This window comes from Grammomys surdaster, unplaced genomic scaffold (assembly GCF_004785775.1).
Source record: "Grammomys surdaster isolate TR1022 unplaced genomic scaffold, NIH_TR_1.0 203, whole genome shotgun sequence".
Classification (NCBI taxonomy): domain Eukaryota; kingdom Metazoa; phylum Chordata; class Mammalia; order Rodentia; family Muridae; genus Grammomys; species Grammomys surdaster.
In genome coordinates, this window is record NW_021604648.1 from 3,617,146 (window position 1) to 3,644,393 (window position 27,248).

At 37.1% G+C, this 27,248-nt stretch overlaps 1 protein-coding gene across 3 annotated transcripts in view; it reads right to left on the minus strand.

Annotated features, from left to right (window-relative positions):
• Pak1 (p21 (RAC1) activated kinase 1) overlaps nt 1-27,248 on the minus strand; it is a 115,423-nt gene that overhangs the window by 20,564 nt on the left and 67,611 nt on the right. For all 3 annotated transcript variants that reach the window (XM_028770613.1, XM_028770614.1, XM_028770615.1), the window contains exons 3-7: nt 21,794-21,894; nt 21,155-21,302; nt 16,623-16,660; nt 4,139-4,255; nt 1,835-2,009 (exon numbers count right to left, since the gene is read on the minus strand). In XM_028770613.1, coding sequence (XP_028626446.1) covers nt 1,835-2,009; nt 4,139-4,255; nt 16,623-16,660; nt 21,155-21,302; nt 21,794-21,894 — 579 coding nt within the window. The remainder of the gene's footprint in view (nt 1-1,834; nt 2,010-4,138; nt 4,256-16,622; nt 16,661-21,154; nt 21,303-21,793; nt 21,895-27,248) is intronic.

The window sequence follows — 27,248 nt, forward strand, 5'->3', positions numbered from 1 at the left end:
CCCATGATCCTCTTAACTCCCTAAGTTGACAAATTTTAAAGAACTGTATCTAGTTCCCCAAAAGCATACCAGCCAGGCAATTAACTTTTCCCCAATAAATCCTAACCAAAAGTTTTATATCCTTGACTGCATTTTTTAAATAGTAATTTATTCCATTTCTAATGCCTAAGAGCTATTCATTTTTAAATTAATTCATTAACATTTATTCATTTGTTACATACCAGACTGTATGCTGAGTGTTACAAATAAAGAGAAAGATGAGGCACATTTAAAACAGTCACTACTCTCAAGAAGCTCAATCTATGGAAAAGACAAACAAACAGAAGGTGCTACAAAAATATAGTGATTGCTCTAATGAGTGCTGAAGAGATAGGGAATGGGAAAAGGCACAGAGATAGGAAAGGCTTCAGAAAGGTGTTGTCTGGGCTGATTTTTATTATAAGTACAAGCCAGCCAGGTTAAGAAAGCTAAGAAAGTTCTGTAGCAGGGGATGCTTTAAATAAAAAACACAGAAGTATGAGAGAGCCCATGGGTCTCACAGTGGTATTCTAGAGGCAGGGAACTGAAACCCACAGAGGGAAGATACTTCTCCAAACTCATATATTAACTGGTGCCAGGGCAAGGAGTCAGAGTCTGGTTCTTAATCTCTCAGACTAAGTAGCTTTTTCAATGATACCCCAACCACTAGGATTTGGTACCTCTCACATATGTTACTATATCCTTTAACTTAAAATAAATCAAATGTAAGTATAACTATTTAAAGAGGTATGAAGAGGAAAGAAGACTCAAAGAACAGTAGGAAATTGTCCAGGCCAGACTGTTTTTATAATGCGCTGTATTACTATTTTAGAAAAAAAATATGGTTTAGAGATCGGTAGTACATATGATTACACAGAGCCTAGGAGTGTCTTTTACTTCCTCATATGAGGGCCCTAGGACAATTCTTAAGACAATAAACTAAACAAAAAACAAAACAAACAAATAAAAAAAGGTTAAACAAGAATTATTAGAAATAGGAAGCTGCTAAACTAAAGAACCACAAACCTCAGCTTTAGAAAGCAATGTGAGCATACAAAGTTAATCAAACCAGTCACATCAAATCTTTTTTCAATGATTTTCCAAGCCACCAAAACATAAATAAAATAGAAAATAAAAATCAACCTACACCTACTGCAACAGTTGATGTGTTCTGTTTACAAAACACATCCTGATCTAACCTTAGCTGTGCCACTCTGCAGCTCTATGATCTGGAGCAGGGTATAGAATCTTTGGGATTTTAAAACCCTTAGCTGCATAAATAAGGATCATCATGAGTATCTCCACAGAGTAACTACAATAAAACTTAAAAATTCAAGAAACTATCTTGCTTATCATTTGCTACACAGAACAGGTTCATAAAACATTGGTTTTCCCTTCCTTCTTTTTTCTACAACCATGATGGCAGAGCTGTCTTCTCCGAGATCAATAGTAAGCATCAGCAAGAGCACCCCTTTCCACCAGGCACAGTCAATATCTCAATCTTTCTCCATACAATACTCTAGACTACTCACAAAATTAAAGCTATTCATTATGTCCATAACCCTCCAAGTGAGCTGCCTACATTCTCTCTTATTATGTCTCTATCCTAAGGTAATACACACCCAAAGCTGGTGAAACAGAGAATGGGTGAAAGTTCAGATGATGAGTAAGCAGTACAGGCCATAGTTCAGTGTTAAACAGAGCAGCCAGGCACATGGCTTAAACCTAGGATCCAGATCTTTATTGTAGCATTCCATTTCAATGATTAATCAGTCATAGACTGAGGGATGATTCAAGAAAGCTATAAAGTGCTTACGTAATTTCTCTAAGATCTCCTCATCAGACATTTTAGGCTTCTTCTTCTGCTTTTCAGTATTCCGGGTCAAAGCATCTGGCGGAGTGGTGTTATTCTCAGTAGGAGAAATAGGAGATGTAGCCACATCTCGAGTTGGAGTAACAGGAAGTGGTTCAATCACAGATCGTGTATATACCTGCATAATCAGTGGGAAATTTTGGCAAAGCTACCCTTGGTTAGCATAGTGGAACCTCTTCTAAATGTTCTAGTTAAAACATCCCAGGGACCTCCTCCCTTCCCCACTCACCCTTTCTCTTATATGTCAAAATCTGCACTATTTCTTTCTGAACCCCAGCCCATTTGCCCAGGGTAAAACAACCTTCCTTTGCTCTCACTTTACAAGAAGGATTAGTGATGGCCTTATCACTGAAATCGCTTCAAAGCCTCTAGATGACTCTCAATACAAATTTGGAGATTTTATCATTAGATGAAAACCTTCCTTACCCATGATACTCTGTTTTTCTGAGATGAAACTTGTTCATATCCTCTGACACTTTACAACACTTAACATTGTTTTCTATGGAGTTATTCCCTCTTGAGCTGTTGAGCTTTTACCAGGAACTAACTACTCTTATTCATCAAGAGGCAGGAGGGTATAACAATTAAAACAAACTTAGGAACTTGATGGCCTGGGCTAAATTCTCATCTCTCATTACTATCTGAATGACTTAAGTCTGTTTACTTCACTTCCCTGTGGTTCAGTTTCCTTGTCTACAAAACAGTGAATACCTACCTTATTTAATAATAAATCAATATGTGTGAATGACATGGCCATGAACAGTAGATATTAAGCATACAAACCTCAGCTTTTAAAGACATTGTATTTCCTATCCATTCGTTTGTTTAACAAATAATTGCCCAAACTATATTAAGTGCCGAAAAGATAAATAACACGTAGATAAATAAGAGATAGATAGATAGATAGATAGATAGATAGATAGATAGATAGATGGGGGCTGGAGAGATGGCTCAGTGGTTAAGAACACTGACTGCTCTGCTCTTTTGGAGGTCATGAGTTCAATTCCCAGCAACCACATGGTGGCTCACAACCATCTGTAATGGGGTCTGATGCTCTCTTCTAGTGTGTCTGAAGACAGCTACAATATACTCATATACAAAAAATAAATAAATAAATCTAAAAAATGAAAAAGATAGATAGATTTGTCTCTACTTTAGAGGATTTCAAGATTTAGAGAGAAAACTGTGTTAAATAAATATACCTGCAAAGCACAAACCGGACAGTCAAGGGAGATACTGACAGTTCACTGACTCAGAAGGCTACTTTCCTACAGACAAGGAAATCCAGATTCTATTTGTAAGTTCTTAGGCTAAGAGGTAGGCCATCTAACTGAATTTCCTCCATAGCACCTTCCATTAGTCATTTGATCAACACAGAGCTTAAGTCCCAGAGGGTTCTTTCATTATGGAGTTCTCATAATAAAAAGCCAAAATAAACATTCGTAGTGTTTCAGAGTATCATCAGATGGGAGATCACCACTCAATGATGCTAAATCAAAATGCAAAGCTGCAGACAGGGCAAAGTGCAGAAGGAGGGAGTGTGGCTACTCTAAAATGCAGGAACCTCAGAGGAAGTTTAAAGAGAAATCACTACCAATATCCGGCATCAAAATGCACTCCTAATGTCCAGCATATTGATAGCACTAATGTATTTATAAACTCTCCCAGGTCTTTCAGGATTATCAAAGATGCTGGAGAGGCTGACCACTGCATATTTAAAACAAAAGAAAAAAAATCTCTGGCAATTTGCTACTTCCTAAGAAACTGGAATAATTTATTTTATTCTGAAAGTGAAATGCATCAATTCTATCTATCTCCCTAGCCTATCTGTAAAGAAAAGGGTAAGTAAACCAAGGCTAGACTGCTATAAACATCAATTACTTAAGAGAACTTCAGGAATAACAGAAATAAACAAACACACCACATCTCTTTAGTCATGTAGAAAGCAGTCCAAACAAGTGGTCCAGCTACAGTACAAGTGGTACAGGCATAGTAGTGCATGCCTGTAATCTTAGCACTTGGGAGAGTGAGGCAGGAGGATCACTATGAATCAAGGCCACTCTGGATTACATAGTAATAGCTGGTCTCAAAACATGAGAGAGGAAAAAAAGTAATTCAATGACTATATCAGCATCAGCACTAGTCTATGGACCCCTATATATCAGCCTCCCCACTACCTCCCTCCCTACTTTCTGCCACCCCTTATGTGAATGAATCATATAGCCTTCAAAATCCCCAGAGACTCACAGATTTTGTGTGTTCTGGGCGTGGAGCAATCACAGGAGGTGGGGTAGCATCATCATCATCATCTTCATCTTCTGACACTGGTGGCACTGCTGGGGTCTCAGACACAGTCTTCACATTCTATGCAGAAAGGCAAAATCAACTGGTCTAGTGGACATAGAACTCCCAGGTCTGCTAGTTCTTTAGAAGGTACTCAATTCTGACGCCCCTTATGAAAGAAAGCTCATCAACCATGGCTCTCTACCTTTGTGCAGTCAGCTGTCTTACTTGGACAGCTTCCTTCTCTTTTAGCCATCACTATCCATTCACTTTGGAAGCTTCCTTTACCCACCTAAAGACTAAAGAATTGTAAGCCAGCTTATAGTTTCCTTATCTGCCTTATACAATCAGACACTCAAAGCCATGTTCAGTTTCTTTTTATTTTATGAATTATACTCTTTATAAAGAGCAGAAAATAAGTATAGAGAGGAAAATAAAAAAGTATTTAATTTTCTGTACTTTATCACTTTGATTATTTGTTCTTCTTAATATAGTAACCTGAAGTCTAAATAGCACCCTCACTTCCTTTTTCCAAACTCCTGAACCTGTTACATCATAGGGTATGAATGTGGCAGGTCCTGCCTCAATCAAGGTGAAGAATATTAATACCTTTCATTCTAAAAAGGTCAATGGGTTTTCCCCCAGGGTGTTCTTTCACTGAGCTTCAATCCTATCTCAGAATGAACTTTACTAGTACCACTAATTAGATTTGCTAATGATCTGCAGCAACTTGATTTTCTCATGCAAACTGTAATAAAGCTAGACAAAAATAACCAGATTCAAGATAAGTGGATATAAAACATGATTAGTTGTTTTTATTGTTATTGTTTTAGTAGTAGGACCAGAAAGGCAGTATGTATTTTTCAGATAAACTGACAAAAATTTCACATATTTTTGGAGTGCCTAGAATACTGTGGTGGATTTTGTTAACGTCAAAGGCATAAAAATGAAAAAAAAATGGTTCAAGTTCTCAAGTAGGTCACCATCACAAGACAGGGCCAGAGGGTGAGGCCCCCTCCTGCTTACCATCTGAAGCTCCTGAGAAAGGAAAGCCAAGAATCTCAACAAGTGACAAATTGAAGAATTCAGAAAAGACTGAACATTTGATACACTAAGGAAATTGCAATCTCAAATAATAAAAACAGAGCATAATAGAGCACAAAACTTGACAGTGTCAAGCATATATAAACACCAAGCTATGATCACCATAGGCAGTAGGTCATCCTCTTGATCTAAAATGTTATCATGAGGAATGTGAAGGAAGAGTTATGTAATCTGAGGGAAAAGGAGGAGGAAGGTAGGAGAGTGTTAGGTTACATAGTAAGATGCTATCTCAAAAAAAAAAAAAATGTAAATGAAACTGGAAACCAGAAAGCAATAGGATGATATATCCTAAGAGCTAAAATTCTTAAAACTTACCATTCACAAAATCTATATACAATAAAACTGTCTTTTAAAAATGGAGATGAGGGCTGGAGAGATCTATCAACAAGTAAGGGCATCTGCCAAGAAGCCCAGCAACCTGAGTTTGATCTCAGGGACCCAAAGGGTGGAAGGAAAGAACCATCTCCAGGAAACTGTCCTCCACCACCACCCAAACCACACACAGGCATGTGCACACAGCTCCAACATAAATAAAAATAAAGAAATAAAATTATTTAATTAAGATGAACATGTTTTGGGTTAAAAAAACAAACCAGGGAATATTTATTGTTAGCATATCTTACTTGCAACTAATGCTATATATATATATAAAAATTCCACTAGACTGAAAAATAACATCAAATGGTAACTCAACTCCACCAGCTAAAATGAAAAGCATAAGAAATGGTAAATATATAAATAAGAAATATTCTACAAACATATATTTCTAGATTTCTTGTTGCTTTAATTATATACATAATATATAACATGTATTATATAAATATGTGTATTGTTTATACATAATACATATCACATGTGTATTATATAATACAGGTATATGTATATATATGTATAAATAACATATTATATACTATGTATGTTAATATTATATAGAGTATAATATTATATACATATTATATTCATGTGTTACATACACATATACATATATAGAGATATAGATATATACATATATTCATTTGTTTGAGACAGGTCTCTCTACATGGCCCTTGCTGTCGTAGAACTTGCTATGTAGATTAGGCTAGCTTCAAACTCATAGAGATCTGCCTGCCTCTGCTTCCTGATTGCTAAGATTAAAGGTGCCCAACAAATCTTGTTGTTCTTTTATTAACAAAGACTGTATAAAGCAAAATCTACAATATTGCATTGTTGGGCTTGTAATATATAGAGTGTGTTCATTTAAAGAAGTGTATTTAAGTATATATAAATGAAAGACAACAGTAGCTTAAAGAAGAGGTAAAGAAAGAGCAGACTTTATTATAGGATCTTAGTTAACATTAATCTGCATTCTAAAGAAAATTAAGTAGATTATAATAATTAAAATATGCAGTGTAATTCCCAGAGCAACAACAAAGAAATAGTTTTGATTACATTAGATTTACTTAGTATAGAGGACTTATATGCTACAGGCTACATGTACAAGTCAGAGGACAATCTGTAAGAAATAGCTTTTTCTTTTCACCATGTAGGTCCTGGGAATTAAACTTAGGTCCCAGTGCTTTTATGGCAAATGGCTAAGCCATCTATCTTCCTGGCTTTAAGAAATATATACAAGTACTTACTCAAGGGGTTAGAGGATAGCTTCCTGGGGAAAGTGCTTACTGCATAAACCAAGAACCAGAGATCCCTAGCACATATGCAAAAAGGCAGTCTCCTAGCCAGGGTTATCACTTCTGTGGTAAAACACCATGATCAAAGCAACTTAGGGAAAAAAAAGGTTTGCTTGGCTTACACTTCAAACCATTTTTCATTACCAAAGGAAATCAGGACAAGAACTCAAAATTGAGCAAGAGCTGATGCACTGGCCATAAAGGGATGCTGCTTACTGACTTGTTCCTCATGGCTTGGTCAGCCTGTTTTCTTATAGAACCCTGTACCTCCAGCCTAAGGAAGGCAGCATCCATCAGTCCAATGGGCTGAGCTGTTTGGTTTCTTTAAAAGCCCAGTTGTTATCTGTACATTTTTTGGTTTAATCTCAGGTCGGGATATGGGGCTGCTTCAGATTGTCCACAACCGTTAACTATGATTGCCTTCTGCTCTGGGGTGGGAGGGAAAGATCTTTGCCAGCTGCAGATATAGTTTAATTCTGGGGATCTGGAGAGGGTATAATGCTAGAGCCTGAGAGGGGTGGGAGGTAATCCAAAGAAGGCAGCTGCTGCTTCCTCCTGATTGCTGTTGTTGCAATTAGGTGAGAAGCTGGAGATATCCTGATGATGAAGATTGGGCTGGCCCCAAGAAACAAGAAGTCCCTAATCAGCAAGAAGTAGCCTAAAGATGTCTACAATCCCTTTCCCCTCTAACTTCTCCCTTCTACCTAGTGTTGGGGAATTGGAAGAGAATGCAGTGGATAAATAAGTGTGGAGAAGGGAAAGAGGGATGAGAACATGATAAAGTAGATAAATATGCCAACACTGGGCCTCCCCTATCAGTCAGTGACAGACGCATTTTCTCCATTGAGAGTCTTTGACTTCAATGACTCTATCTTACATCAAGTTAACCTAAAACAAACCAGCACAGTCAGGCATGTCTCCCTGCATCCAGACATATCTTCTTGTATCTCTTTTTTTTAATTTTTATTTTTTTATTTTTCATTTTTTTATTTATATGAGTACACTGCAGGTGTCTTCAGACACACACTAGAAGAGTGCATCGAATCACATTACAGATGGTTGTGAGCCACCATGTGGTTGCTGGGAATTGAACTCAGGACCTCTGGCAGAGCAGTCAGTGCTCTTAACCACTGAGCCATCTCTCCAGCCCCTTCTTGTATCTCTTAACACCATTATAAGGTGGAGACAGGTGAGCCCTGGAGGCTCACTGAACATCCAGTCTAACACTAACGTTGAATTCCATGGTTAGAAAGAGACCCACTCTCATAAATGTGGAGAGTGACAGAAGAAAACTGGCATCTACCTCTGGTTTCCACATGAACAAGCAGGGATAAACATACCACATACGCACACACACTAAAAAAAATTTTCAACACAAAGTCAAGATCCATATGAAAAACTGGAAGCAAATGAAAAAAATGCAAACATAATAATTCTGTTAAATATCAATAGTCTAAATACCCCATAGAGCAGAAATTGCTACACTGGAAGAAAGACAGCAAACAAAATATAAACATATGTTTCCTACATAAGTTTAAAGCAAAACAACTAGAAAATATGTGTATAAAAACAACAGTCATAAAAGAATGCAGTGGGCTATAGTAACTAAAGCAAACATTTTATAGAAATATTAGCATGCTGGAGATGTACCTCAGTGGCAGAGCACTTGCCTAGCATGTGAAGGGCCCTCAGCTTAACCCAGCAGAGAGAGAAAATGAAAGGGGCAGAGAGACAGATACACATACAGAGACACAGAAATATTACTAGGATCAAGAAAGTCATTTCATAATGTGTAAGAAGTAAAAATAATTGAAATAATTTTATAAACAAAATCATACAACATATGATTATAAATAAAATACTTATGTAAAAACAAGTCATCATGTGTAAAGCAAGAAATGACACGTTAAAGGCAAGAAATAATTCTATTGTACAGAGAGATTTCGATTATTCTTGGGGATTCCATTTCTCTGCTCTCAATAATTAAGAGCCCAAAAGAAGTTACAGAAAACACAGACATTCAATTTGACCTTCACATTCCATCCAGTGTATACAGAAAAAAAACACTCAACCACATAAGTCACTATTCCACAGCAGAAATGCTAGGCCATGAAAGCATATCTCAATAAGTTTGAAAGACATAAAGTTATCAAACAGCAGGTAAGAAATTTTTCTAGAAAACACAATAGAAATGGCCAATGAAAAGATGCTCAAAGCCATTACTCATTTGGACATGCAAATAAAACCACAATAAGATATTACTTCATATGCACCAAGATGACTATAATCAAGAAACAGAAAACAAGAAGGGGTACAGTGTAATTAGAACCCTCATAATTGCTGGTGGGGATGGAAAATGATGACAACCCTGTGGGTAACAGTCTGGTAGCTACTTTTGTAGTCAGATCTTTATCAACAAAGAAAACTTAAAAGCTTCTTCTCTGGGTCTGACCTAGAACCTAAAAGAAAAATTCTAAAAAGAAAATCTAAAGGGTTTTTCTAAATACAGGTCTGGCCTGTATTTAAATGCCTTGTCCCCTGTTTGGAAAGAAGTAGAAAGTGTGGCCTTATTGACAGAAGAAGGTCACTGGGGACAGGTTTTGAGGCTTCAAAAGACTAGTGCCATTACCTATGTGTTCTCTGCTTCCTGTTTGTAAATGTAAGCTCTCAGCTGCTGCTCCAGTGCCACGCCCACCTGTGGATGCTATACTCCCTCCATGATGATGGTGTACTCTTATCTCGCTGTAAGCCCCCAAAGAAACCTCTCCCTGTAAGCTGGCTTGGTTATGGTGCTTTATAACCATAAAGCAACAGAAAGGTAACTAGTGCATTATCCTATGGTGATTTTCACAAATAAAAAGTCTGAATTATGGAGGTAGTTATAAAACTATAAGTTACTGAAATCACTGACCTTAAATTGAGCTTAAGTTCTACTAAGTTTTTAGTATCTCAATCATAACTATGAGACCTCCAAAGATTTTTAAATATGAAACTTCAACATAAAGGAGAAAAAACAAAACAAGTACCACCCAGAAAATAAACAAACAAAAAACACACACATACACACACATACACAGACAGAGACACAAACCAGGCTAAATGGAAGGAAAAAAATCAAAATCAAGTATATCATTAATGTTCTCCAAGATAAGAGCAGATACTAATTCCAGACACAAAATATAATATTAAATTCTGAAATGAAAATGCATTTGGAAATTAAACATGTAATAGAAATAAAACTCAATATGTATATAATGAAAAATGAAGAAAATCTCACAAAAGTTAAAACAAAAATCAAAGGAGTTCCAGAAAAAAAGAACAAAGAAAACTAAAGAAGAAATAAAGAAAATAATTCAAACATATTTTCCAGTACTTGAAAACTGGAATATTCATGTTGAAAGAGTCTGTAATATATGCGTTTGTTCTTTTCATAATAAAAGATGAAAATGTGTATGTAATTTCTGAAAGTCAAGAATGTTAGTTGAGAAGGTCCTATGAGCTTTTCAGGTGACAAAAACTACATATATAAAAGTGCAAAAAATAAAAATGGCTTTGGATTTAGTAGTAGTTTAGGTAAGTGACAAAAATATATTATTTTCCAAATTCTGATAAAAAACTATCAACCTAGAATTCTGTAATCAGCCAAAGTGTTAATAAAATATGAGGAAATAGAAATTCCAATTCCAAGACCCAAAAGATATTAACTGTCGACCTCCTACTTTCTCAAAGCTCCCAGTGGATGTGCTTTACCAAATGTCAAAAGTAATAATGATAAAAAAAATTATAGAAAATAGAATACCAAAACAAGATTACAACAGTGAAGAGAAGTCTTGGAAATAGTGTTATTTATTTGATAGTTTCTAGTCCTACTGGTATTATGAAATATAATGTAGCTTTGGTGGGCTCAAGCCATGGTGTACCCCCGGGAAATTATGCCATGCAAAGGACCTGGTGTAAAAGAGGTTTATTGGAGTAAGGGAGAGGAGTGAGGACCTACAAAATAACAGAGTCAGGCAAGTGGACATGTAGACAAGCAGACAGTCAGGAGCAGAGCCATGAGGGCAGAGAAAGGGGACAGAGTGGGAAGGGGAAGCCCACAGAGAATGGATAGAGGGGACAGACAGAGAGCGACTGAGTAGCCAGCAAGTCACAGCAAGTTTCTCAGCACACACCTATCGCACCTGACCTGCAGCAGGTCATGTGGTAAGGTCATGTTATAAGCAATTGCTAGGTTCCTGAGGGCAGGCCAGCTAAATACTAACAACTGGACTTTTTAATGCAAATTTGGATAAAAATGATAAATTTTAAGTGAATATTCTTACCATCATCTCTGTGAATTAATTATTATTATATAATGTTTAGCCTCTCAAAGATGATCTGTGCATTATAAACCTCAATCTTCACATGTCCAAACATGCTTTTATTTTGACATGATCAAATGCTGATTTTATTAGGTATAGAATTTTTGACACTATAATTTTCCCCACACCTCAAAGGATACCACTCCTTTATCTACCACTACTAAAAAGTAGTCTGATACTAATGTCTGCATTGGCTCTACACTGGCTCAAATTTTTAAAGAGGCTTTTAAGAATCATCTCTATATCTTTAGTCTCTGATTATGTGATCTGGTTATTGATAGGCCTTTCATCTGAAGACTCGTGCTTTTGTTTACCTGGGGAACTGCTGTGGTTTTTTTCTTTTGAGTATGTGTGTGTCCTATTTGTTTTTTCTCTTCTACTCCCTGTTCTCTAATTTGTCTTCCTGACTTGTGCTTATTTTCAAATTCTCCATCTGTTTCACTAATTTTCTGAATTTCATTTATGTGTAATTGTCCTTTAATGTTTGTTGATTGATTATATTTTTTAAATTTTAAGTATTCTTTTACCCTTTGATTACTCCAATAATATATTTATGGCAAGTCTGATTTAATATGTACATTGTAGAGAAGTGGTTCCTGGCAAGTTTTTCTTTAGGATAATGTTGGCATGAAAAAGCACATAAAGGGAGGAGTTCTCCCTCCTGGGTATTAAAAAATATGAGAAACCTCCTCTTGAGATGCAGAATTTTAAAAGTATTTCTTCACAGGAAGGAATTCCCACCTGGCACTGTGAACCTGGTCACAAGCCCCTGGCTCAGGAGGTCACAGGCCACAGTGAAGACCTACTGCTGTTGCTGTTGCTTTGCTAAATGGACAAGTTGTCAAACTGCCTCCTAAATATTTACATTTATGCTCATGGGTTAGTGCTTCTCTCAACCTTGACCAGAGACCCTTCTTTCTGCAGTGGGCACCAGTTAATGCAGAGACTCATAATTGTTCAAAGTACTGAGAAAAAGTGACCCACCATTGAGTGCTCAGCTCTGTATCAACCTGGTAATCTACCCAAGGCTCAATGAAGCATAGCAGAGAGGAGGTAGAAAGAACGGAAAAGCCAGAGAGTGGAGAGCTTTGAAATGCTGTCTTCTGGATATGATGTACCACTTGCACTCATGAGCTCACTGCAGCTGTAGTTTCCGACACAAGATCTGCACTAAAGCCAACAAGATCAATCAAACATTCTAATCACGTGCACCAACTGGTCTCAGCAGGTTTAAAAACAAAAAAGGAAAAGATATGAAAGTCGGAGGTAGATTTTTGGGAGATCCTGGGAGAGGACTGAGAAGGTGGAGTTGAGGGTGAGTATGATCATGTTACATTGTATCAAAATGAAAGTGTCAATAAATAAAATATATCAGAAAAAGTAACAAGTATTTTCTTCAACTGCAGAGCTGTTTCCCTTTCTTTACATCTGTGGTAGAAATCTAGTGTTTTGTGTTCTCTCTCTCTCTCTCTCAATCAGGCACCCTAGCCACAATCCCCAGTACAATTCTCCGATCCTGGGAATTTGGGCATGTGCATGTACCTGGCTTCCAATTACTTGAAGCCGCTTCTGAACTCCTCCTAACAGACTTTGTGTCTTTCATGAATCCTTCACAATGGTTAGGTTATGATCTGTTTTTTGTTTTGGAATACTGTCCCTCTTGAAATATATCTTTGGATTAACACACACACACACACATATCTTTTATTTAAAATAGTTTATTCTAATCAAACTCCAATTGCTCTTATTTTATATTTTGAACCCTTAATAAGCCCTTAATAAACAGGCTTTTGTTACACTACCCCTCAGACAAGAAAGTACTGCCCATTTCTTATTACCTAGCTTTACCTGACACTACGTTATACATCCTTTTTATATATTCTGATTTATCACTAGCTTGTGATATTAGAGCAAAGCCCTTATCAGCCCTTCATTTCTCAGCACCCAAACAGCCTATCACACAATGTATATTCTCTTGTTTAAGATGGGGTTAGGCTATGTAGTCCACAATAGCTTGGAACTTATAATCCTATTTCTACCTCCTGAATAAGATTACAGATATGTACCACCATACCTGGCTGATATGAATTCTATAAATAAGAATCAGCAATAAAAGTAACATAGAATCTTAAGAGTCAGATTCTAGACACAGATAAGAGTGTTTTGAGCCGAAAGAGCTCTACGAGATCATGTTTGTTAAATGAACAAAACTTTAGGACCTGGTATGTAAACTTCCCTCAACAATTTGAAAGAACAAATCACAAATCAAAATGATGCCATTGCATATTATTCTTGTGACCTTCTCTTTTGGCTCATATCTCCTTAATCTGCCATTAAGATTTGTCTCAAGGTCTAGGAGAATGCACTTTAATTTTTGTGTTGTCTGTGCTTTGGCACAAAGGTACTGAGGAAATACTTACAAAATGAGTAAATACATGAATGTTCAAAAGAATGGAATTTTTTTAAACTGATTGTTTTACTATTAATTCGACAGGAGAGGGCAATTCACAATTTTTCTGTGCCACGTTTTTAAAATCTGTAACAGGGAGATAGTAATTCTGCTTAATTATTTCATGAATGAAATACAATATGTATAGAATCAATAGAGAAATCAATGATATGCTACAATGCTAAAATCTTATCTTTGATGTACATACAAATAGGGAAATAGAAAACAGGGACTTCTAGAGAAATGCTCTCGATTAGGGGTAAACGCCCTTGTCAATGTGAGTGGTTCTACTTGTAGACACTAAACCAAGCAGGTGTTACCCTTTATCTAAGCCATATGGCATGAGCCACAGGGCCCCTCTCCTACACTAACAACAGAGCTGTTGCCTCACCATACTCGCCTTTGTAAGACCTTCCTATGTTTTTCTCTGTTCCATGACACAGTGAAAAACCCTAGACTGTGAGATTCAGAAGATTCTTGTTCTTATATCATTTCATGTTCGTTTGTCTGTTGAGATGGGGTCTCATGTCACCCAAGCTAGTCTAATTACTATATAGCCAAGGATGACCTTGAACTTCTGAACTTCCTACCTCTACCTCCCAAGTGATGGGAGTGTAGGCTTGCACCACAACTGGTTTCTAACTTGGTTATTTGTAAGTTATTCAGAAGATTTGTTTTTCTGTCCAGAAAATAAGAACAACAGTACCTCCTTCCCAAGGTAATTGTAAGGATTAACTATGTTAAAGATGAAAATCTTAACACCACATCTGGCACAGAGTGGCCACTCAGTAATAGATAACAGCCATCTACAGACCACAACTCCATTTTGTTTAGGCTTTTCTTCAATAATTTACAGATCAATAATTCATCTTTCAAAGACAGTGTATCTGCAAATACTTTCCCCATTTTTACATCATTATCTCTTCCATTTGTTGCAAACCAGCAAGAATGAGAAGAAAGCAGGACAGAGTAGGAATATTACGTGTACTGTCATAAACCTTTCTCTAGTTCAGTTTTACCATCTATAAAACAAGGATAACAATTTGCTTCGTTACACTGCTGTAAAAAAATAAAAGAGATAATGAATAATAAAGGACCCAATACATTGCAAAGAACCAGACTGGTACCATTTATACTTGCCAAGAGCACAGATGACTCTGACTGCTGGCAGCAAGGTTTGACAGTGGCTCAGGACTGTGTTATAGATTACTATTCTCACTGTTTAAAATTCTTCTAAGCTTTTCATTAGCTTTTAGACAAAGCCAAACTCCTACATGACTTGGCCTACTTTACTATGCCTCCTCACCGCCAACCTCTCTTCCGGGACATTTTACATCCAGACATTTCAAACTACTAGCAGTTCCCAGAATATACATACCTTGTGAACCTCTTTCCCCACGCATATAATTTTCTATCTGAAATTTCTTTGTCTCTCTAATTCTTACTCTAAGTAACTCATTCAGCATAAATGTTACCATTGAGATGCTTTCACTAACACACTCAATCTTTAATTCAATAAATGTTTAGCAAATGTCAGAACCTGCTTAGTACCAAAGACAAAGCTATTAATAAGACAGATACAGTCCCTGATCTCATGGGGTTTCTAGCATAATGAACTGTAACTGTATGTGCCTTCATATCCTCTCTAAGACTAGGTAGGAGGTGCAAGTCTAGGATGCTGTCTGCTTCACATAGGACCTGGCAGAGAATAGAGGTTTCTGTAAATGTTTAATAAATCAATATGGTATAAGCACCTTCTCATGTGATAAGCAAGTACTCTACCATTCACCTATGTTCTCAATTATCTTTTAACTTTTTTGTTTTGAGACTGTTTCTGTAAGTAGTTCAGTCAGGCCTTGAACTCACTCTACAACTACAGCCCAAGTACAACTTAAACTTTCAATTCTCCTGCCTCAGCCTGTCAAGTAGCTGGGATTACAGACTCGGCCACCAAGCCTGGCTATAAACAGTTTTCTATAAGAGACAATACCCCATATAAAGAATAGTAGTCTCTTATATATATACCATTGCTTATTTATTAGGACCTTTTCAAAGATATCAGTATCTCATTTCTTATTCATAATTTCCATGAAAAAAAATTCAACTTTTTTTGTTTGTTTTTGTTTTTGTTTTGTTTTGTTTTTAAGTTTTTTCGAGACAGGGTTTCTCTGTATAGCTCTGGCTGTTCTGGAACTCACTCTGTAGACCAGGCTGGCCTCGAACTCAGAAATCCGCCTGCCTCTGCCTCCCAAGTGCTGGGATTAAAGGCATGCACCACCACTGCCCAGCCAAAATGCAACTTCTAAAATGCGGAACACAGGAGGACTTTTTAAGGTCATCTAGGTATACTTCCCAGCTAATTCTTCAGTGATTCCTTTAACAATCCTTTAAGTTAAAGAACACCACTATAGCCTCAGAGGACACAAAGAATGTTCTTAAATAAATAAAATCTACTCCCTCCAGATTAGGGCCTTATTGATGAAAGAAAGGAGATTCCCTCCTAAATTCAATTGTCTGGAAACACATCCTGGTAAGAAAGAATGTATCATTCTCATTTTACTGATAAAAAATCTGAACCACAGGAAGGCAAACTGGGTTCCCAATGTTCAAACCTACAAATGAAACAGCCTAAAAGCTATGTCTCAGGTTTCAAGATTAGAATTTCTACAGCACTGTAAAGCTGGAAGAGATATACGGTCAAACAGAGATAACAGTTAACCACTCCAGTTCCTTTACTGTTGATAGAGAATCTAAGGCATGGCAGTGACCAAAATGAGTGTGGCTGAAGCCAGACTGTCTCTACCACACTGTCCTGAACCTTACTTCCCTACCCACTTATTTCAGAATGGAAGAAACAACAGACTTACCAAAGTGTTAGAAGAATTATAATCTTCAGCTGACTTATCTAAAAAAGAAGAGACAATAGATTTAGTAAACAAGGATAGCCAATGCTTTTCTGAGTGCTAAGGTGATCTGAACAAACACTTGCCAGCTTCAGAGAATGGTAATAGCATGACTGGTCCTGTGAACAGAAGCCTTGCTAAGCACATTACACCTATCAGAGTCTTCTTTAATCTTCACTATGGCTCTCAGTATTATTATTGTATTTACTTTAATAGACTTTATAGTTGAGAGAAGTTAAGTAGTTTGCCGAGCATGTACACAGTTCAAGTAGATGATTCAAAATCTAAATTCTGATCTAATCTAAATACCATGCCATTACAGTATCCATATCATGAGTTTTGAATGGTTGAGAATATTTCCTACATTCTAAGATAAAGACATGGAATCCACACTATGTTACTCACATAAATCATGACCAATCTACAGCTTCAACTTTCAGAAAAGATCTTTTAGAGGCTGGGAACTAGCTCAGTAAGTAAAGTGCTGCTGTGCAAATCCAAGGATGTAAACAAAGAAACAAACAAACTGAATGTGGTAATACATGATTAAAATCCCAGTACTGGAGAAGCAGAGGGAGATGGGTCCCTGGCCAATCTGCTTGATGAGTTCCAGGTCAGTGAGAGACCTTGTATGAAAAACAGTGCCTGAGAAATGATACCCGAGGTTGTCCTGTGACATTTACACGCACAAGTACACATGTGCCTGAGGAACCATCAACAGAGGATCATCATTCATTTAAGAAATTTCAGTCTGGTGGACTGTCTTAGAGTGGTATATAAGATAACTGTCATCATATAACCAGTAATATCTCAGACTTGATGAAAAAGACTCATAAGAAATTTTAGCAAAAGAGAGAGAGAGAGAGAGAGAGAGAGAGAGAGAGAGAGAGAGAGAGAGAGAAGGATCCAGTGTTGTCTTTAATTTGGTTCCTTAAGTTCTAAGAATTTACTTGTCAATTCATCACCAATGGGATTCAGAAAAGATTCTATCAAATCTGACATATTTGTCATCAAGAACCCAGACAAAAAAAAAAGTCCAAGATCCCAATTCTATTCATAAAAAGGGCCCAATACAGCTTTTTGGCTCTACAATACATAAAGGATCCACAAAGCAGGAAGTAAGGTGATCTTGACAATATGTTCTTAAAGCATACCTTGTTCCCTGGAAAGACTACACAGCAGTTATGAGTATTTGCTGCTCTTGCAGATGACCAGTGCTTGGTTCCTAGCACCCCCAAGGTGCTACTTTAACTCCAGTTCCAGGAAATCTGACCCAATCTTCTAGCCTCCCCAGGCACCATGCATGAACATGGTATACAGACATATACACAGGCAAAACTCATACACATAAAATAAAAAATTAAAAACCTACAAACAAAACAACAACAACAAAATCTAAACGGTTAAGCCCTGGAGAAATCATACCTTTCAAAGAACAAAATGGCATCAGTTTAGCAGAGCAAAACTATGTATTACTGCACTGCCTCTAACCAATACTCCTAGCTCTTTTGAGAACTAGGCATTATAGTTAAAAATGTGCTTCTGACACCATAAAAGACAAAAGCAAAAAACCCAAGAAAGTGGGGTCAGCAAGATGGCTCAGCAGGTAAAGGCACTTGTCATTTAAACCTGATGACCTGAGTTCAATCCATAGGACCTACACAGTAAAAGGAGAGAACGGACTCTGCAAATCGTCCTCTGACTACACACATGAGCAAGGCAAGCAAATCTGGGTGCATGAACACATATAATTGGAATAATATTTTAGTAAGCATTTCTCCTTTTAAAGACTGTATAATTTCTATAGATCAAAATTGAATTTCAAAGCAGAGAATGCAAAGAGTAGAAGGTGTTAAACATTTTATTTTACAAACGAGAAAACTGTAGTTCATAAAGGCAAAAAACACTGGTACAGGGTTATATAAGTTTGTGTCAAAGTAGAGCTAAAACTTGGGCAGGATGCCAATCTAATCTACTTTCTCCCTAACATTAACTGGCACAAAAAAAAAAAAATATCTAGTATCACAGTAACTACCAAAATTTAAAAAAAAAAAAATTAAGTGTCAGGGTAGAGTGAGGGGGGAAACTAGAGTTGTGGGTAATAGAGACCAGAGTGTTAGGAGGCCTAAATTTAAAACATGCTTCCAAAGCTAGTGTGCTGGCACATGCCTTTAATGGCTCTAATCCCAGCACTCAGGAGGTATAGGCAGAAGGATCTCTCTGGGGTTGAGGCCAGCCATGAATATATGAAATCCTGTCTCCAAAACAGTAAATAAAAATAAGAAACATATCACTTGTACCATAATGAGTAAGTTATAATTTTTTAAAATCTAGTTAACTCCTTTGAGTCTGGGGTTAATAAGTCTTTGCCCTGACAATTCCTATAGAAGATAAGTCACATAAGAACATATACAAACTGACATGGTATTATTCTTGTCTTTAACAACCATAAAATTTAAAATGCTATGTGAGCACATACATGTGTGTACATACACGTGTGTCTATGTTAATACACAAAAGTATGTACTTGTATCTGTAGAAATATAATTAACCAGGCAGTGGTGGCGCACACCTCTAATCTCAGCACTTGGGAGGCAGAGGCAGGCAGATTTCTGAGTTCAAGGCCAGTCTGGTCTACAGAGTGAGTTCCAGGACAGCCAGGGCTATACAGAGAAACTCTGTCTCAACACCCCCTCCCAAAAAAAAGAAATACAATAATTATTTAAACTATAATTTAAACATGCATACATAGATGACTATATATATAATTACCTAAATGTGCATAGCTATACACATTCATCCTTAAATACTTAAAAAGACTTTAATTTCAACCATATACAAAGTCCACAGGAGCAATAATGTGTATGCATACATGAAACTTCCTTATAGCTATATCCATGTACATAGAAAACAGCTTCCAATATGATGTCTCTGTATTAAATTCCCTAATATTTTAATTTCCGATTTCCTGCCTACTAAAAAACTTAGCTACTTAGCAATCTTCACCCCAGTTCTTTCTCAGAATGATCCAATTTTTCAAAGGAAAAAGACAGACAGACCCAGTGGGGACAGATGAGAGGAAGGAAATGCTGCTGGGAAGATGCATGGCCTCCCCTGAGCACTACTGTGGTATCGTGAGTGAAGCCTCTGTCCATCATCCGACCATCTGTACCCTTTGATATGAGCCAGATACTAGCTGGGGAAATCATCTTTCAAAGTCAGCTAGTTCATCCTGGCTCTCACCTTCTCCAACAATTCTGCCTTTGAAGGAAGCCACAGAAACAAAGGGCACCAGGCTAAGACATAAGAGTCTAGGCCTGACTGGCAGTAATTTAGGCACACTACAAAGGCCACCTCTGTGTTTCATATCTGCAAACAGTGAAGAGTTGGAATAGATAGACAGACAGACAAATAGATAGATAGATAGATAGATATCTTTGTCTAATGTTCTATTTTCCCCCTTGTTTTTGTTCTGTTGTTCCTTTTGTTTTATTTGATATTTAATGATATTTAATTCCTAATCCTCCTGTATCACATCCATCTACCTGGTTTAATAAGAGTGTACCACAATGCTCAGCTTTGCTTTAACACTCTTAAAATGCTATAAAGAAGACAAGTTTCCAGAAATACAAGTTTTAACGCATATTTTAGCCTAGAAAAAGAAAAATATCTATGCTGTGGAAGGACATGATACAAATAAAATTACTATAGGTATTTGAAAATATATGGAGTTAAGTGTGAGAAGACCTGCGTCTAATCCCAGTTCCACTACTAAAACCACACTAAACATAATCCCTTACACAGAAAATACATTAAAGAACATTTATAACTACTACTGACCTGATTTCAACTCAAATGATAAAATTTAGTCCTTTACACACAGTATGATGGTTCATACCTGTAATCTTAGCACTCTGAAGACTGATGCTAAAAGATTACCATGTGTTTTAAGCCTAAATCAGCCCTGACTAATTCAAAAAAAGTTTCTTAAAGAAGAAACTGGGCATGCAACTTAAAAGACATTTATTGTTATTAAATAATGATATCAGAAATTACAACAATGACAACTACATGTCCATGCTTTGTAACTATATAAAAGTCTATGTCCCTTTTATATAATACTCGCTTTTTAAAATTAACATATACAGGGGCTGGTGGAGACTTCGTGGATAAAGGTACTTGCCACCTAGTTTGAAGACTTGAGTTCAAACTCAAGAACTCACACAGTGGAAAGAGAGCCTACTCCTGGGAGTTCTCTTCTGATCTCCAAGTTCTCACCATGGCATGCATGCCCTGCCCCACACAAAGTACATAAATGTAACATAAATGTACATAATTAATACATGCAGCTTCAGAATAGAGACAAGTTTTCCTTTTGGATGTCACTTACATGCATCTTAGCAAGCATGCCATCACACTGGCACTTTCTTTTTACTTGCTGACCTATAAGCATGTGGGAGCTTCTACTGTGATTACCAGAGACACAATCTTCGTACCTGTAAAACTCATGTACTTCTGACTATTGGAGGTCTTCTTAGAGTTATAAAATTCCAACACATCCAGAACAGCCTGTGGGTTTTTCTTCTGCTCTGACTTTGTGATATTTGATGTCTGTAGCAAGCGGGCCCACTGTTCTGGCATTCCCTGAAAGAAAGACATGAAACATTTTCAGGAAGACATGGATTCAGGCTCCCTAAAAGAATATCAGATAAAAATAACCCTGTTCATTATCCACTTCTCCAGTCCCTCAAAATTTACACAAGCTCCTATTATGTATCCTCCTTAAAATGTCTGCCCTTTTACCAGGCTTTACTTCCTTCAGAGCAGGGACTAGTCTGACTTATTCCTGCATTAGTGCCCCACCTAGAACTTGCTGTCATGGGGCCTCTTAAAAGAGATTTGTCTGAGTTGGATGTAGTTCAATTGGTGAGCCTTTAGACAACATGTGCAAAGCCTTGTTTTCAACCTCAAATACTACAAACAAACAATCAAACCAAGAAAATTAAAAGAGAAATTTGAGATCAGGAAAGTGTTCTTGAAAAGTTACTGGCAAAGAAAGAAGCTTCAGGAAAACAAAAAAAGACTGAATCTAATAGCATACAGCTCAAACTCTAAGACTGACTCCCAGGACTTACCGTAAACTCCCCTGTGACAGCATCAAAACCAACATGAATTGTATGCTCAAAGTCTGAAGGAAGAGAAATCTCTGGTCGCTCCTTCTCCTTCTTTTTATTTGCTACAAAAAAAAAAAAAAGGAGATTAAAAAAAGAAAAAAGGAGGGGAGATGGATTATTATTCAGTTTCTAGTCTTATTTTAGCTTTTCATTAAGTTTCTGTGAAGGGCAAGTTCTATCTAGTATGCATATATATTTATTATAGAGCCAAAAAGGGCTATAAAGTGGGATATGGGAAAAAGATCTAGAGTCCATGTCATTTTTACCTCTACCTCACATATCTTTTGCTTTCTCATGCAAATGGTGAGGAGATGGACAAGATGATCTTAAGGGCCCTTCTAACTTCTATGGTCCACAATAATCTATGTAATAAGAATGACAAGCACTGTCAAAAGTATTATACATAGATGTTCCTGAGATGTTCTGGAGATGGCATTCCATAATTTCTAACACGTATTTCATACATATTTTTGTACATGATCATCACAGGCCTGAAAGTCAACTTTCATTTGTAAACTAAGAGATTGCGTCACAGATCTGCCTGGTCATCAAGCAAGTGAAGAGCCTAGAACCTTACATTCTTCTACTGCTAAAGATCTGCAAGCTGATTTAAGAAAGCTAAATACTACTAGTACCTGCATATATATCAGAACATAGAGTAATTTATCAATATCACTGCAAGGACTGTGATTTGGACCCAGGTCTGGTCCCCAAAGATTGTTTTCTTCAGTAACTTCAAAAGAACCTCTGGCCTACACTCCAGCTGCTAAGGTTTGGGCTATTTATATACTTGGCAATTTCCCTTTTAGAGCAGCTGCTTTGAGAGAGAGAAGGCTAAGGGTTACACCATGACCCCAGATAAGCAGTCACTTATGATATAATTGTATCTGTCTCACTCTAAGCTAGAATGTATAGGACATGTGGCAGGGCTTTGGAAATGCTTTCAGTTTCAAATAGCTGTTTCTAAATCCCTTCTAAGCTAATCCCTTAAAAGGTTTTAGAGAATTACAATTATATTGTTTAATTTAGATTTAAACATGTTATATTTATACATCTTATTATTTATAAATCATTCCCATTGTATATTAATAAAGTATATAATATCACAGACATGGATGCTAAGTCCAGAAGGAGCTATGGTAATAAAGACCCAGAGAAAGGGAGCAAGCTGTTTATAGAAAAGAGTGCCAAAGAAATGAAATCATGTACCACATGGAGAGGGCAGGGTTAATCTGCAGTTAGCTCTACCTCTACCAGCCAGTCTTCTCTCTGCCTAAAGCCTCTGAATACATCTCACCAGCTCCCACCTCCTACTTGGTGCTCACTTTTTCTTCTCTTTTAAAGACTGATTCAGGTCCCATTTCTTTCAGGAAGGATTATCTTCTACTTCTCCCCCTGTGAATTTCCAAGGCATAAAGTCTGTTATACCATCATACACCTCGTCATTCATTGTCTTATACAGTTCCTTGAAAGTTTTAAGAAGTAAAATGTAAGCTTCTTAAGGATCCAACCAAGTCCTGGCTTATAATCATGATTATTATATTTATGAATCTCAAACAGAACCCAACACAGAACTTAGTTTAAGAACACCCTGGAAACAGTTAGGAAGTAATCTTAGAAACTATCTAATTTTACTTCTGAAGAAAGACACACCTGGAAGAGAAACTGCCTTGCCCTGAATCATAGGGCACCTGATAGTGAGACTCAGTCTACCTGATCAAGTCTTTCTCTCCACTGTGCCATCCTAATCCCTTCTGACTTGAATGGAAGCAACTGCTAACTGAAACAGCAGCTTAACATAAACCAGACCTGAGAGCAGGAAGTGAGAAAGGAGAAGGAGAACTGGGAATACAGCTGGCCAACATAGCCTAGGTACTACGTAAGGTTTAAATAGACCAGCTATTTACCAGCTAGACCCCAGCAGTGGAGTTCCTAAAGCAAAAATATAGGAGAGAACTAGGGAAAAAGCCAAATCTCTCATTACTTCTTGAAAACAGTAACCATCTCCCTCATATATGCACAGACCTTAACAAGCTTTAGCCGCTGTCTCACTGCCTCCTCACAACAAGCACAGGAGGCAGATAGCATGGATTATCTCTATTCTATTGTCAAGAAGACTGAGGTCAGAACTTACTTTTTTGTTTTTCAAGACAAGGTTGCTCTGTGTAGCCCTGGCTGTCCTGGGTTATGCCCTGTATATCCAGGCAGACCTGGAGCTCAGAGATCCACTTGACTCTGCCTCTGAGACTAAGGACATATGCCACTACATCCAGCTCTTATCATTTTGGCATGCACTCATTGTTCAACTCTAGAAAAGTCTCTGAGTTTCAAGTCCTACTTGCATAATAGGTCACCAATTACTGTTCAGAATATAGATGAAAGTAAATGCTTCTGTAAAAGATATCATCTGAAAGAAATCATTAAGGATAAATAGCTATTAGCTAGGCAGAGACAGGGAAGGACATTCCAGAAACAGACAGAGTAAACAGAGGCCTAGAGGAGGCAACAATGTGCTCAGGATTTTGCTACCAGAGAGCCAAACAACTTGGATAATCTCTTACTAGACATAGACTCTGATTTGGGGAACAAAACCGGATAAAGCAAATCTATGCTCCTGCGGGTTCAATAGCCCAAGGCCACAAACCCCATCTCTCTAGCCACTGTGGGACATTTTTATGATGACTAAAGCCTGAATCTGATAAAAGATTTCCTCAACTGATAAATTCATAAATTGTAGAATATTCATATAATGAAGTTCACTGATAAAAAGAAATGAAGCCCCGATTATGCTATAAAATGAATGAACTCTGGAAGCATTATGCTAAGTACAAAAAGCTAGGGGAGGAGGGCTGGAAAGATTGGAAAGATGTCTCAGTATTTAAGATTACTCCCTGTATGCCTTGATACTTTTGTGCAGATCAGATGACAACTTTGAAAAGTTGCATTATTTAGCATAATACAAAGGACCTAGCTTCACTCTGCAGCACCTACAACCATCTGTAACTCCAGTTCCAGGACATCCCATACCCTCTTCTGACCTCCTGAGGCACCAGCCATGTGCATGGTATACATATATGTGGCAAAACACTCATATATATACAAATAAAATAAATTTTTAAAAGAAGCACAAAACACAGCATATTTTGTAATTCCATTTATTGAAATATCTAGAACAGACAAACTCAGACTAAAAATAGAGTAGAAGTTGACAGGGCATGAGAGAAGAGACCAATGATGACTGACTTAATAGGAATGGAATTTCTTTTTGGTCTAATGAAAATGTACTGCTACTAGTTGTAATGGCTGAACAAATATTTTTGGTGCTGAGACCTGAAAATAGGTCTTTATGCATGTTTATGCTAATGTAAACCACTATGTTATACTCATAACTCCTAACTGTTTAATTTTGTAAATGTATGAAAATATATATTTTGAGATGGTGAACTATATGGTATTAGTTATATATCAACTTTTTAAGTAAATGCAATTTACTTATATTAAAAAAAAAACAAAGAAAGAGACAATACGATGGCTCAGTGGGTAAAGCCTGATGACTAGAACTCAATCTCTGGGACCCATGTGCTGGAAGCAAAGAATCAACTCCACAAAGTTGTTCTCTGACCTACACAAGGATGCCATGGCACACAGACAAATACTCCCTCATCTTCCTCTTCCTCCTCCTTCCTCCTCACCATCATCATCATCTATCAATAGAAGTTTAAAAAGGCTGGGCAGTGGTGGCGCACGCCTTTAATCCCAGCACTTGGGAGGCAGAGACAGGTAGATTTCTGAGTTCGAGGCTAGCCTGGTCTACAGAGTGAGTTCCAGGACAGCCAGAGCTACACAGAAAAAACCTGTCTTGAAAAACCGAGGGGAAAAAAGTTTAAAAAGAAACAAAGAGGAAAAAAGGAAGAAGAGAGCGAGAAAGAGATAACTTGGCAGTTAAGAGTATTTGCTGCTCTTCCTGAAGACCTGAGTTTAGCTCCCAGCACTCATTCTGGTGACTGACTGTCTATAGCTCTAGTCCCAGGAAATCTAACACTCTCTTCTGGCTTCCGTGGATACCAGGCATACACATATGTAGGTACTCACATGTATGCATAAGATAAAATGAACTGTAAAAAATGAAAAGGAGAAAAAGGACTATATATAATCAATTACATTAATTATTTTGCTTTTGTTAAAATGTGATATCCAACATGATTAAAACTTCTTAGTAAATAGGATTACAAAATTTACTTAACCTAATAAAAGCTAACTATCAAAGCCTTATATAAAAAACATTATACAGCTATAAAATATTGGATGCGACTCCTTTGAAACTGAAAACAAAATAAGGGTGACACTCATCACCACTAGAATTCAACACAATAATAAAGGTATCAAACAGTACAATTCGGTTTTAAAAAAATGAAATAAAGAAAAAAAACAGCACAATTTACTATTCTGTGAATCAATTAAAATATATGGTTTTATAAACTAAAGAACCTTAAAAACATGTTTTATTATTAATATTTGCAACTACTGAAGTAAGAGTTCTCAATAAGCTGACTAAGACAGCGAATTCAAATATGACTGAAGACAGAAAAGAAAGGAGAAAAAATCACCTTGTTTTCATATAAGTAGAGATCTTAAGTTTGAAGAAATAGCATAAGAAGCTTGCAACCTCACCCAACCTCCTATTCTCTGGCTTAGTTCAGCCTGAGCTTAGCTTGGGGAATGCAGCTGACTACAAAATCCCATGTTTTACCACAGACATTAAAGTTTCAGCGTTTTTAAATTAGTTTTAAACAGTATATCTCATTGGCTCAACTGAACTAATCTGAGCAAAAGGCAGTAAAACATCCCAAAATTAAGAGAGATAAGCACTCCTGTAGTTCAGTATTAAAATTAACTTTGCCAACCTCTTCCCAAGCTCAGAGAATTTTACTTTGGTCATGAACATGCAGCCAGAAAGAGGTTCCAAACTAAATGCTGTATGACTTCTTAGAATAAACCAAAGGCTCCAAATCCTAACCACAGGAACCAGGCTTTCCCACACGGAATTCTGCAACTCAGCATCACCTATTACAAGCCTTCAATTATAGCATCTCCTTCCAATCATGTATGCACTCCCTCAAGCACAAACTGAGGCCATCCCAGAGGTCAGCATTAGGTAATGCCCACAGATACCACCCACTGCCAGCTCTAATCTAAACCACTACTGTAACCTCTAAAGAACTTTTCATTCTCATTTCCTTTAGAGACCCAACAGTGCATCTCTAGAAATTCTGCCTCCAAGGTCTGGGTAGGAACGGGTATGTATTTCTTAAACGTACCATGAATGAGCCTGATACGAGAAAAACTAGCAGGAGCACAGTTGTAGATGCAATAGACACTTCAGGAAGACAGTTCTACATTCATTCCTCTCACTTTC